At 45.8% G+C, this 12,942-nt stretch overlaps 1 protein-coding gene across 2 annotated transcripts in view; it reads left to right on the top strand.

Annotated features, from left to right (window-relative positions):
* The window catches only part of PRTFDC1 (phosphoribosyl transferase domain containing 1), a 136,278-nt gene extending 123,986 nt beyond the window's left edge, over positions 1–12,292 (top strand). Inside the window, exon 11 of one of the 2 annotated variants that reach the window (XM_043883329.1) lies at positions 10,850–12,292. In XM_043883329.1, the coding sequence (XP_043739264.1) occupies positions 10,850–11,017 (168 nt within the window). In that variant the 3' untranslated portion in view covers positions 11,018–12,292. Of the gene's footprint in view, positions 1–933; positions 982–10,849 lie in introns of those variants that run through there. The other variant, XM_043883331.1, reaches the window with a different exon arrangement.
* Positions 12,293–12,942: the final 650 nt, after the last annotated feature.

Below are 12,942 nucleotides of genomic sequence, written 5' to 3'. Positions count from 1 at the left end.
GCTGAACTGGACACTTGAAATGATTAAAGAGGTAAGGTTGTTTTGGTAACTTATTTATTGATTGATTGATTGTGGCTGTGCTGGATCTCCGTTGTTGTGCATGGATCTCCGTTGTTGTGCGTGGGCTTTCTCTAGTTGCTCTACTCGGGCTTCTCATTTCAGTGGCTGCTCTTGTTTGGAGCCTGGGCTCTGTAGTTGCGACACATGGGCTTAGCTGCTCCATGGCCTGTGGGATCTTTCTAGACTAGGGATTGAACCCATGTCCCCTGCATTGGCAGGCGGATTCCTAACCACTGGACTACCAGGGAAGTCCCAAAATGGTAAGTTTCATGTTATGTGTATTTTACTACAATAAAAAAAGTGTCTGCGTCTTCTTAGGCCTTAGATATTATAGCATTCAATTCTTCATCCCTTTTTGCGATTCTGAGCCACAACTTTGCTCTTCCTTCTAAGGCCTGTGTTAGCTTAGAGGTCCTGATGCAGGGCTGCCTCAGGGCTGCTGTAACTTTGACACATGTTAGCCTGTGTGTTCTCAGAGCAGGGACTTGTCTTCTGGGACCACAGCCAACTAACTCACGTTAGAGTCTTCTAGGGCTAGACTCTTCTTGCCATGTGGGGATCTCATCCACCCACAAACCTGCCTGGAACAGCCCATCAGTTAACCAAGAGCATGTTGGGCTTTGGTCTGGCCTGAGTCTGAAGTGAAGGGTCCCTGCCCCACCCCTGCCAATCTAGCATTTTCCACAGAAACTCATTTTGAAGGAGGCTGTTTGCCATCCTCCATTCTCTGGAGAGGAACCCATCTCGGAGTTACCTACTTTGTAGACAAGCCAACAGACTTGAAGAAACTGAAGCGATAGTATCGTAAAGAGCAGTCTCTTAATTTATGTTGACAAAAGTTGTTTAACGTAAATTATTTACGATGCTTTACAGTTCACTAGAGACTGCCCACAATTCACTCAATAGGAGGCCATCAGCAGATAACCTGAGACCTTGGCTCACCTCTCAGCTGTCGAATCCTTACAAGGAAGGGTGAGTCTTTTCAGGAAAGAAGAGTTATTCATTAATCAGTAAATATTTATTGATATTGATGGGATGATTACATGGTGTGTTATAATAATAGGGTTATGATAATGAGTCTGTGATTGAGTGGAAATCCACTGTCACAGGTCTGTAAACATTCTGCTTTTTAAAAAATATTTATTTCTTTATTTAGGGCTGTGCTGGGTCTTTGTCACTGCACACAGGCTCTCTCTAGTTGCAGGGAACAGGGGCTACTCTTAATTGCCGTGCACAGGCTTCTCATTGCGGTGGTTTCTCTTGTTGTGGAGCACAGGCTGTAGGGTGCGGGGGCTTCAGTAGTTGCAGCGCAACTTAGTTGCCCCAAGGCATGTGGGAGCCTCCTGGATCAGGGATCGAACCCATGTCCCCTGCATTAACAGGATTTTTCTTCCTTGGACCACCATGGAAATCCAGCATTCTGCTTTTGTATGAAGACTGTTTCACCACAGTATTATAGACCCCAAAGCAGTTATATCTCCGGGGTATCCAAGGAGCCCACAAGGGCATCCCGTGGACTGCATTGTATCCCCTCCTCCCAAATTCATATGTTGGACTCCATACCCCCAGTACCTCAGAATCTATTTAGAGGTAAGATCCTTAAGGAGATAATTAAGGTCAAATGAGGTCATTAAGGTGGGCTTCATCTGATATGGGTAGTGTCCTTATGAGAAGAGGCGATTATGACACAGACACCCACCAAGGGACAATCATATGAGAAAAAAGGGAGGAGACGGCTCTCTACAAGCCAGGGAGAGAGGTCTTTGACACCTTGATTTTAGATTTCGAGCCTTCAGAATTATTAAGCCTAACAGAATTAAATTTCTGTTGCTTAAGCCACCCAGACTAGTATATTGTAATGACAGCTATAGCAGTCATACCCTCCATCACAGCCAGTCCACTCCTCTGATGCCTTCATAATCCCATTCCCTTCCGTGACATCATAGCCAAGACATTAGGACCAAACTGCTTGGATTCACAAAGGAGCCAAAGGAACACACAGCTCATAAACCTTCCTAACAACACAGCATACCTTAGGAAGAAAAAGAAAAAAACAACATAGTGGGAGGAGGTAGGGATGTACCAAGTTACAGCTCGGCAAGCTGTGGATCTATTAAAGAAGCGTCTTTGTTATTACTCATATTTTCTCCCGGAGTCGGGCTCTTCCAGCTTAGGAAGGCTTCCTGGAGCTGGCACTGTTGCACTGAAAGCCGAAGAGCCAGGCATCTATTCGCCACTGTTGCAGAGAGTCCGCTGAGATTGTGCAACCTCTAAATAAGGGCCTCACTTTGATTAGAATGTACATGAACATGAAAACTCCCAAACTTCTATCCCAAGAGAAGGATGCCATTTCCAGCAGCCAGAGAGCGTAGGTGGTTAGCTCGAGTTCTGCTCTCCCAAAACGTCTGCTTTGTATTTCTCTTCCCTTCACAACCACCTTCAGCACATCCCAGTGGAGGAGCCATATGGTCACACCGCCTCCTCGCCCTGGCCATGCCAAGACTCACTTTTGCTTCTTCGGGAAACACTGCAGCCCCCAGGCTGAGATGCCTGGAGTATGAATCTTTGGCTCAAGCATGATTCTGGTGCCATGGACCCTACCTATCGCCCAGATTTTCTTGCCAGGATTGGGAAGTGTTTTCTCAGCTTTTCCCTGATTTCTTAAGCTCTGTGCCCCGTGTGCTTCATCTGTTACAGCCCCTCCACTCTGGGTTTGTCCCTGGCTGCTCTGCTGACACTTGGATATTAGCTTCCAGTTCTCATCTGCTCACCTGGATGGTGCCCGGCAGTTTTCCCATTTTAGGGTTATAAGCCTGTCACAGGTGCCCTGGTAAATACAGACTACCTTTCGAGACGCAGTAACAACTCCCAGGCCAAACAAACTCTTTGCCCCTTTATAAAAAAAAATCTAACTGCTCCAAATCTGGCCAATATTTGAATACTTCTGCCTTCTCACCTTACCAAAGGAATCTTTGTGCCCAACTCAGTGGCAAAACAATTTTGATTTTTTTTTTTTTGCATTTTCTCTTTTTTTTAATTATTTTAATTGGAGAATAATTACTTTACAAAATTTTGATATTTATTGAAAGCCAGAAGACTTCCTTGGTGGTCCAGTGGTTAAGACTTTGCCTTCCAATGAAGGGAGTACACGTTCGATCCCTGGTCAGAGAGCTAAAATCCCACATGCCTCGTGGCCAGAAAACTAAACATTAAACAGAAGCATTGTTGTAAAAACTTCAATACAGGCTTTAAAAAAAATCTTAAAAATAAGAAAGCTGGGCAAAAGATTCCTCCCTAATGTTGTCTGCCACTGATAGCAAACCTGAGTCCAGCGTATGTTCTCGCTGGAATATTTGTTATACTATAGCATTCCAAGCATCAGAAAACATCATTCGCAAAATATAAACTTAAGGCTAAGAATGCTGCTTCTGACCTCTGTTGGGAATCACTGCTTTCTGTCTCTGGGGGTCAATTGAACTAGCATAATCACCTTTCTTTGAAACTGACACTCATCTAAACCCCTCACCAGCTCTTAGGCCAGATGATAGGTGTGCTTCTGTCATTTTGTCATTTTTGTTCCCATTTCCTCTTTTCCTAGTTGGCCACCTACATGCTGAATCACCTAGGATTCTGGGATGCTTTTCTTTTTTCCTCTGTCTCTCCACACTTCGGACTTTCTGATTGCACCATCTCTATTTGCCCAGAACCAGAGGCTTGAGCGTGCAGAGCTGTTTGTGCCCAAGGCTGTGCATTGTATGCTGGGAACAGGGTGGACGCTGCAGGCCCCAGCAGCTGCCCTAAGGAACACTAATTGCTGTGCGGAAAAACTGAGAAATAAAAAATGCCTCAAGGACGATGCCAGACCCATTGAAGGATAGAATCCTTAAAGCACAGCTCCAGAAACTCCAGTCTTTTAAAGAAAACAGTCTTTTTCTCTCCCCCCAGTTATTTTACTTCCTTTGGCTTCATCCTGTTCTCTTAGACCATTCTAGGATCCATCCTTCCCAGACCTGAACAAGGCATATCAAGCTAACACACACACACATATACACATGCACATGCACACACACACACAGAGCCCAGAATCAAGGTCTCTGCTGTTGTCAAGTTCAGGATTAGCTGGAAAAGCCCTGCCTTTCTGGTCTTGTCTCCCTATCATGAAACGCCATTTTCCCGAGACATTCTTGTAATCCATGGCCATTCACCAATCAGAAAGCCCAGTGGGGTGATATTTAATTCATGTCTGTCAATCACAACACAAAGAGAAGTCCTTCAGCTGGCCACCGAGAGAATCCTCTGCTACAGAACAAAGAGTCCGTGGGGATCTGTGGTCCCAGCCTCGCCTTGCACTCAGGGGCGGGCCCAGCAGCACTGCTGGCCCTTGCCTGGTTTCAGAATAATTGTGGCTTTGGAAGCAGCTAGGCAGATTAAAAAGATTAAATCCACAGCGCGTCCCTTCGACACAGTCAGGGGAGAGGAAGATTGGGACTTTCATGTCTTAGCTCTTCAATCGCAGATCAGCATGTCCTTGGCACTGGCCCTCTGCATCAAATCCAAATATTTGAATTTTAGAGTAATCGCCGTTGCCCAGCCCTCTGCACGAGTGGTTGTAGGAGCTCCGTGGTTTTTACACTGACATATCAGCAAAACAAAGCAGCTGAGATACGAATCTCGTGTATGAAAATGAGAAAGCTTCACTTCCCCGCTTTGCATTTATCTTTGGAAGTTAGAGGGATATGAATAATAAATAAATGAAATGAAACGCTTCCGTGGCAATTGTGGGTAACACAAACACAGGATTCGAAGGCAGCAGCTGGACAACAAAGGAACAGTGCCTCAAGTTCAAGATTAGCTCACCAAAGCTTTTTGTTGTTTTTTTTTTAATTCTCCAAAAACAGTCACGTGGAAGTACAGTGCGCTTCCTCCTCTCCCTGCCTCTCCTGTACCAGTCTTGGAATCAAAATGATCTTTATGTTGTCACTACCTGTCGGGACTTCAGCTGAGGCTCCTTGGTAATGCAAGCCACATATCTTTTTACTGCAAGTATCCTTTCAATATATCTTACACATTATTCATTCCAAATACTTTCACATTTGTTCACTTCATTTTAAGGAAGGTGAGGGATATTTTAGCAGTCCTTTTCTAGGCTCTTTTTACAACTGGAGAAAAGAATGCAGTAAGGGAGGGTGATTTAGAAATAAATGAGAGGTCGCGCTGGGGGAAGAAAAACAGAAGTCAGTGGTTTGGGGGATGGGAAAATACCTGGTTTTGAACCTTACCCTTCTGATTCCTAGCATTCTGACGTTGGCAGGATCTCTGAGTTCTTTGATCCTCAGTTTTCTTCCCTGTTAAATGAAAATAATTCCTTTCTCATAGTAATCTCACTACAATTAAATCAGGTAACACAGATAGAGACTTCCAGGCACACAGTTCAGTTCAGTTCCGGTCACTCACTTGTGTCCGACTCTTTGTGACCCCATGGACCGCAGCACACCAGGCCTCCCTGTCCATCACCAGCTCCCAGAGATTGCTCAAACTCATGTCCACCGAGTCGGTGATGCCATCCAACCATCTCATCCTCTGTTCATCCCCTTCTCTTCCTGCCTTCAATCTTGCTGAGCATCAGGGTATTTCCCAGTGAGTCAGTTCTTTGTATCAGGGGGCCAAAGTATTGGAGCTTCAGCTTCAGCATCAGTCCTTCTAATGAATATTTAGGACTGATTTCCTTTAGGTTTGACTGGTTGGATCTCCTTGCAATCCCAGGGACTCTCAAGAGTCTTCTCCAGCACCACAGTTCAAAAACATCAGTTCTTCAACACTCAGCTTTCTTTATGGTCCAACTCACATCCATACATGACTACTGGAAAAACCATAGCTTTGACTAGACGGACCTTTGTCGGCAAAGTAATGTCTCTGTTTTTTGGCTCTTAGAAATAGTAGTTTCTTTCTTAAACCAACAACACCTTGCCCATAGAGAGGGAACTTCCACCTCCAAACAGGAGCCCTGGAGCCCTGGGAGAGCTTCATTGATCCTGGCAGCTGACTGGCCTTGCGGGCTTGGCTCCTTAGGCTGGATGCCCATGGGCTCCCTACCTGCTCCAGCAGCAGCAGCGGCCCTTCCGGAGCTTCCTCTGCCTCTCCTTCACTGGATTTGCTGCCTCTCCCATGGGTAGGGAGGGGTTTGGGGAAGAAGTTAACCCGGTGAGACCAAGAGCCTTCTTGCTGACCGATACGCTTCTTCAAGCCTATTAGCCTAGGCTGCAATTAATATTTCAAAACTAGAAAATCTCCAGGAAATCTCCCTTTCACATGTGTCTGCCTTACAAATGCAGAAGCAACAGCAGTGTTCAAGGTTTTTAAAAAGTGCACCCTGGAGGACTTCACCCTGGTTCAGACTCTGCCTTCCAGTGCACGTTGGTATAGCCAGGATTTCCTTCAGGCTTGGGCTTGGAACTTAAGACCCATTTAGCTTTTCCAAAACCTCTGTTAGCTCAGTGGTAAAATGAGGTGCTTGAATGAGAATATTTCCATTTATGAGCTCATTCCTTATGTAGCCTCTGTGTTTAATTACTGTAAACTAGGGAGAATAACGGGGCTTCCCTAGTGGCTCAGTCGGTAAAGCATCTACCTACAGTGCAGGAGACCTGGGTTCAATCCCTGGGTCGGGAAGATCCCCTGGAAAAGGAAATGGCAACCCGCTCCAGTAGCTTGCCTGGAAAATCCCATGGATGGAGGAGGCTGATAGGCTACAGTCCATGGGTCGAAAAGAGTCGGACACAACAGAGAGACTTCACTTTCACGTTTAAGTTATTGTGAGGCTTAAATGAGGTAATCCATGTAGTAGGTATAGCTCTCAAGCCACAAATTCTGATACAAAAGAGATAGATATGTAATTTTTGAAAAGTCACATATTCTCTGAGCTCTAAGCCTCTGGGTTACTGGAAATTTAACTTTGAAACTTCTTGGACCTTTCTCCCCACATCCCCAGAGTTCCAGGGCCTTCCACAGTGCCAGCATGTCGTTGGGGGTGATAGGAAGAGACTCTAGTCCGTCTTTTCAATGTCTATCACCCCGGCCCACCTGAGCCTTTCACCCACTCTCCTGCCATGCTTGTATGGATGGAAAACAAATGCACAGCCTAAAAGTTGAGAATTATATTTTATTCAGCAGATTGACCAGGATGAAAGCCCAGGAGTCAGCCTCTTCTATACGTCTGAGGGACTGTTCCAAAGAGGTAAGGGAGGAACCAGGATATATAGATATTTTTGCAACAAAAGTCAGGTAGTAGAAACATCAAAGAATTACTGTTAATTAAAGAAAACCCAGACATCTCCAGTTAACGAATTTAGTGCTTTTCCGTATGGGAATATACTAGAGGCTGAGCTCATTGAAATCATTCCTTTGATATGCATCTTAGTTGTCTAGGGCCAGTATCCTGTTTTTCTCCATCCTGAATCCCCCTCAGGCTGCACTGTTGTGATGGCTGCAGTGGTTGATGGCTTGATGACCAAAATGTCCTTTGTTTGCCGATATGGCTGGCGACATTCTTTATCCACACTTGAGAACTGACAATCTTGACTATGAAACTGCACACCTCAGACGGGGACTTGAATCCATGGCCTTTTAATTGAAATTGCACACTTGGTCTCAGAACTTAATGAAGCTCAGTTTCTTGATGTTTCAGCAAAGAGAGAATTCAGTGAGAGACAAAGTGATAGGTAAGAAGTGGATTTATTTAGAAAGATACACATTCCATGAGTTTCCCTGGTAGCTCAGCTGGTAAAACATGCAGAACACCCCTGTTCGATTGCTGGGTCAGGAAGATCTCCTAGAGAAGGGATAGGCTACCAACTCAAGTATTCTTGGGCTTCCCTGGTGGCTTAGATGGTAAAGAATCTGCCTGCAATGTGGGAGACCTGGGTCCAATCCCTGGGTTGGGAAGATCCCCTGGAGAAGGAAATGACTGCCTACTTCAGGATTCTGGCTTGGAGAATTCCATGGACAGAGGAGCCTGGCAGTCTACAGTCCATGGGGTTGCAAAGAGTTGGACAGGAATGATCAACTTTCACTTTTACACATTCCATTGACAGAATGCAGTTCATCTCAAAAGGCAAGAATAACCCTGGGAGAAACACTCCACAGAATGAGTATGGGCCACCTCAGAAGGCAAGAGACCCTGAAATATGGGGTGGTTAGTTTTTATGGGCTGGGTAATTTCATAGGCTAATGAGCGGGAGGGTTATTCTAACTATTTTGAAGAAGGGGCAGGGATTTCCAGGAATTGGGCCACACCCACTTTTTGACCTCTTATGGGCAGCCTGAGAACTGGGGTGTGTCATTTAGATGCTAACACGTTCAGTTCAGTTCAGTCGCTCAGTCACGTCCGACTCCTCGTGACCTCATGGACTGCAGCATGCCAGGCTTCCCTGTCCATCACCAACTCCCAGAGCCTAATCAAACTCATGTTCATCGAGTCGGTGATGCTGTACAACCATCTCATTCTCTGTCGTTGTCCCCTTCTCCTCCCTCCTTCAGTCTTTCCCAGCATTGGGGTCTTTTCCAATGAGACCCCAATTGTTCTTCACATCAGGTGGCCAAAGTATTGAAAACAGCTTTAGCATCAGTCCTTCCAATGAACACCCAGGACTGATCTCCTTCAGGATGGACTGGTTGGATCTCCTTGCAGTCCAAGGGACTCTCAAGAGTCTTCTCCAACACCACAGTTCAAAAGCATCAAGCATCAATTCTTTTCTTCTCAGCTTTCTTTATAGTACAACTCTTACATCCATACATGACTACTGGAAAAACCATAGCTTTGACTAGATGGACCTTTGTTGGCAAAGTAATGTCTGCTTTTTAATATGCTATCTAGGTTGGTCACAGCTTTTCTTCCAAGGAACAAGTGTCTTTTAATTTCATGACTGGGGTCACCATCTGCAGTGATTTTGGAGCCCCACAAAATGAGGTCTATCACTGTTTCCATTGTTTCCCCATCTATCTACCATGAAGTGATGGGATTGAGTGCCATAATCTTAGTTTTCTGAATGTTGAGTTTTAAGCCAACTTTTTCACTCTCCTCTTTTACTTTCATCAAGAGGCTCTTTAATTCTTCACTTTCTGCCATAAGGGTGGTGTCATCTGCATATCTGAGGTTATTGATACGTCTGCCGGCAATCTTGACTCCAGCGTGTGCTTCCTCTTCCCCAGCGTGTGCTTCCTCTAGCCCAGCGTGCGCTTCCTCTAGCCCAGTGTTTCTCATGATGTAGTCTGCATATAAGTTAAATAAGCAGGGTGACAATATACAGCCTTGACATACTCCTTTCCCAATGGGGAACCAGTCTGTTGTTCCATGTCCAGTTCTAATTGTTGCTTCTTGACCTGCATACAGATTTCTCAGGAGGCAGGTCAGGTGGTCTGGTATTCCCATCTCTTGAAGAATTTTCCAGTTTGTTGTGATCCACACAGTCAAAGGCTTTAGCATAGTCAATAAAGCAGAAGTAGATGTTTTTCTGGAACTCTCTAGTTTTTTCAATGATCCAACAGATGCTGACACATTACAGTGAGCACATAATGAAGTTCAAGGTCCACTGAAAGTTGAATCTTCTGCCGTCTTGGACTTAGTTGGTTCTAACCAGTTTTCGTCATAACATCGATGGCTAGGTCATTCTCTTAAAGGTTGTACCCTGCCCCCTTCTCTCTGGTATCTGTTAGCCTGGGAAGTCCAGTGCCTATAGTCTCTTGCCCTCTCTGAAGTTTTGTCCACTCCACAGGTCCTCGCCAGGAAGTGGTTCTTCCCCAGGGCTCTGGGACCCATGTCTTCCCAACACTGACAGTAAATCCCCCACTGCTATGCGTGGCAGGAGAGACCTTCACAGTCTGATAGCCCCGTTTCCCAGTACTTCTGTCTTTTCACAGGTGTCCTCTATGCCAGCCATGCCCAGGAACCGCCTGCAGCTCTCTGTGTCTGCCACGATCTCACATGCTTTACAGCTTAGCCTTTGCTGTCCTTTCTGTGTAGACTCTCCTTCCACCCCCTCCTCCCAAATTAAATCAGCTGTTGTTCATTCTTAAGCTTAAGCTCATTCGTTGCCTCATTGAAGAAGTTTTGTTTTATCTGCTTCCAGACACACTGTGTCACCTGCACACACGCACCGTGGCACCCAGCCCATTGCATTGGAGTGGCCTGAGTACAGGTCTCTTTTCACTGCTCGCCTCAAAGCAATTTGCGTTTCACCTGTGTCACGAGCGCCTACCTGAAACATAACGCATGCCCAGTGTGATTGAAGTCAGCTTTCTTCCTAACTGCAGCCCTGTCGCTCAGCCTTCCTCTTCCCTCTGTTCTCTCCTAACTGCCCTTGCCCTCTGCACTTGACTCCTTGGCAGCACCGTCCACATTTGAGCCATTTGGGTTATTAATGTGATTACCGGGTAACCACAGACTTGAATGAATTACATGCTCCCTCTCCCTGCCTTCTAATTACAGAATCAGGAAGGGATCTCAGTGGTCAGTCAGTCCAGCCTCCCATTTAGCACAGGACCTACTCTATGGATGGTTCCTCAGTCTTTGCTAAAATAACTTCTCAGGCTTTTATAGTACATGGATATAATGGTAGCCTCATGGAAGACACCAGCAAGTGGGGTAAATATTACTAAGGAGACATCCTGGCATGCAGAAGCTGATTCACTCCATGGATGAGAACAGGGCAGTCCTGAACCAATAGGGGCAGAGAAAAAAAAAAGGGAGGGCATTTATTATTTTTTTTTTCAGTAAAGCTTATTTTTCTTTCAGATTACGGACCAGGTGAAAAGGATGCTTGACTACCTTAATCTTGTGGGCTGTGGCCTGTGGGCTGGTTTTGGCTGGGGTTCTACAGGTGGAACGGCTACAGCCTTCTTCTCAGTCTGCGAGGAGCCTTTGTTATCTCCGCAGCGAGTTTTGGACTCTGACAGTTTTTGAAGAAGAAAAAAAGAGGCAAGGACAGTGGCTCTTTGTGTCTCTCAAAGGCAGCACTGTTTCCTCGGGCTGGCACGGCCCACGGACAACGTGCCACCCTTCATGCGGGATTGTTTTACTGCCCCGACGCATGGACTGCCCGGTGCCAGCCTTCATGTAGGAGAGAAAGGCTGGATGCCCCCCTGCGATGCCAGGACAACTCACAGAGCAGCAAATGGAGATCACCTTCTGATGATGACTGTCGACAATCCCTCCTCATCCTCTCCTCGAGTCCCTGGGGAGCAAATGGGGAGCAAGTTTCAGGGCGTGCTTCCTGTTACCTGACTCACTTCAGGCTCCTGTTGCCTAGAGGTCAATGGTGGTCTTGATCTTAGAAGTGAGTTTCTAAAGAGCTCTCTCACGATTCCTCTGTTTAGATTCATTTTCAAAAGTTGAAAGTCAGTGAACAGCTCTATCTTTAGAAACGCTTACCTGTTTTATTTTAAATTGAAGTATCGTTGATTTACAATATCAGTTTCAGGTGTACAACATAGTGACTCAATATTTTTATAGATGATACTCTATTAAAAGTTGTTTTAGGGAAGACTTAATCTCTTGGTGCAGTCAGAACCCTTCACTCACTGACATATTTAACAGGCATTTTTGAAGACCAGCTCTGTGCCACCCACTGCACCCGGTGCTGAGATACCAAGAGAAAACATTCCAGTCTTCGCAGAGCTTGTAGGTAAGTGACAGTTCCCTAGGATAAGTAACAAAGGGGGACTGTGTACCCCGGAGCACAGAGGAGGGTTCATGGAACACGGCCAGCGGGAGTCAGTGGGGCCTCCTGAAGTAGGCGGTAACCGCGTTGTCGTAGTGGAAACACAGAAGTCAGCCAGGGGCTGGCGATGATGACGGGCACACAGCATTGGGGAGGCAGTGAGAGAGTCCAGCGCATTTAGGGAACTGAACTTAATTTAAAATGGCTGGGGTGGGGGGTGGAAGGAGACACTGATGAAAAACGAGATTTTGAAAACAAGCCTTGGGTACCCTTTGGATTTTAGAGCTTATTCTAGAGGTAACTGGGAGCTTTTGAGAAATTTTTGCTGGATGATGACCTGGTCAGGGACACGATACAGACCATGAGTCTGGACAATAAATGATCCCACACAGAAGGCGTGTGCCTGCCCAAGGAACACTGCTGCCACAAGAGACATAAATGCAAGTTTCAGAAAGCTGGGATGTGTCCTTCATGCCCACTAGTGTGGTTTTTGAGTTCCTTTTATTCCTGGACTTCTAAAACTTGGCTTAATAAAAAGTCATAGGTGCTCAACAAGTTTGTTGCATGAAGGAATGAATGATTTTGCCTTCTGGGAGACAAGGGACCAAGGGTCATCTTTCTTTCAGGTGATTCATATCGGATTTTCTGATACTTGAAGACCACTATTCCTTTCAGTCAGTTCAGTTGCTCAGTCATGTCCGACTCTTTGCGACCTCATGAACTGGAGCACGCCAGGCTTCCCTGTCCATCACCAGCTCCCAGAAATTGCTCAAACTCATGTCCATCAAGTCTGTGATCCAACCATCTCATCCTCTGTCCTCCTCTTCTCCTCCTGCCTTCAGTCTTTTCCCAGCATCAGGGTCTTTTCCAGTGAGTCAGTTCTTCGAATCAAGTGGCCAAAATATTAGAGCTTCAGTTTCAGCATCAGTCCTTTCAGTGAATATTCAGGGCTGACTTCCTTTAGAGTTGACTGGTTGGATCTCCTTGCAGTCCAAGGGACTCTCAATAGTCTTCTCCAGCACCACAGTTCAAAAGCATCAATTCTTCAGCGCTCAACTTTCTTTATGGTCCAACTCTCACATCCATACGTGACCACTGGAAATTCCTTTAAGTCTTGCATTTTCAGGTTCCACACCCTGCACTCCTTCAACTGTTCTTCATGTGATAT

This window comes from Cervus elaphus, chromosome 23, assembly GCF_910594005.1.
Source record: "Cervus elaphus chromosome 23, mCerEla1.1, whole genome shotgun sequence".
Taxonomy (NCBI): Eukaryota; Metazoa; Chordata; class Mammalia; order Artiodactyla; family Cervidae; genus Cervus; species Cervus elaphus.
This window is presented reverse-complemented; position numbering and strand designations above follow the sequence as displayed.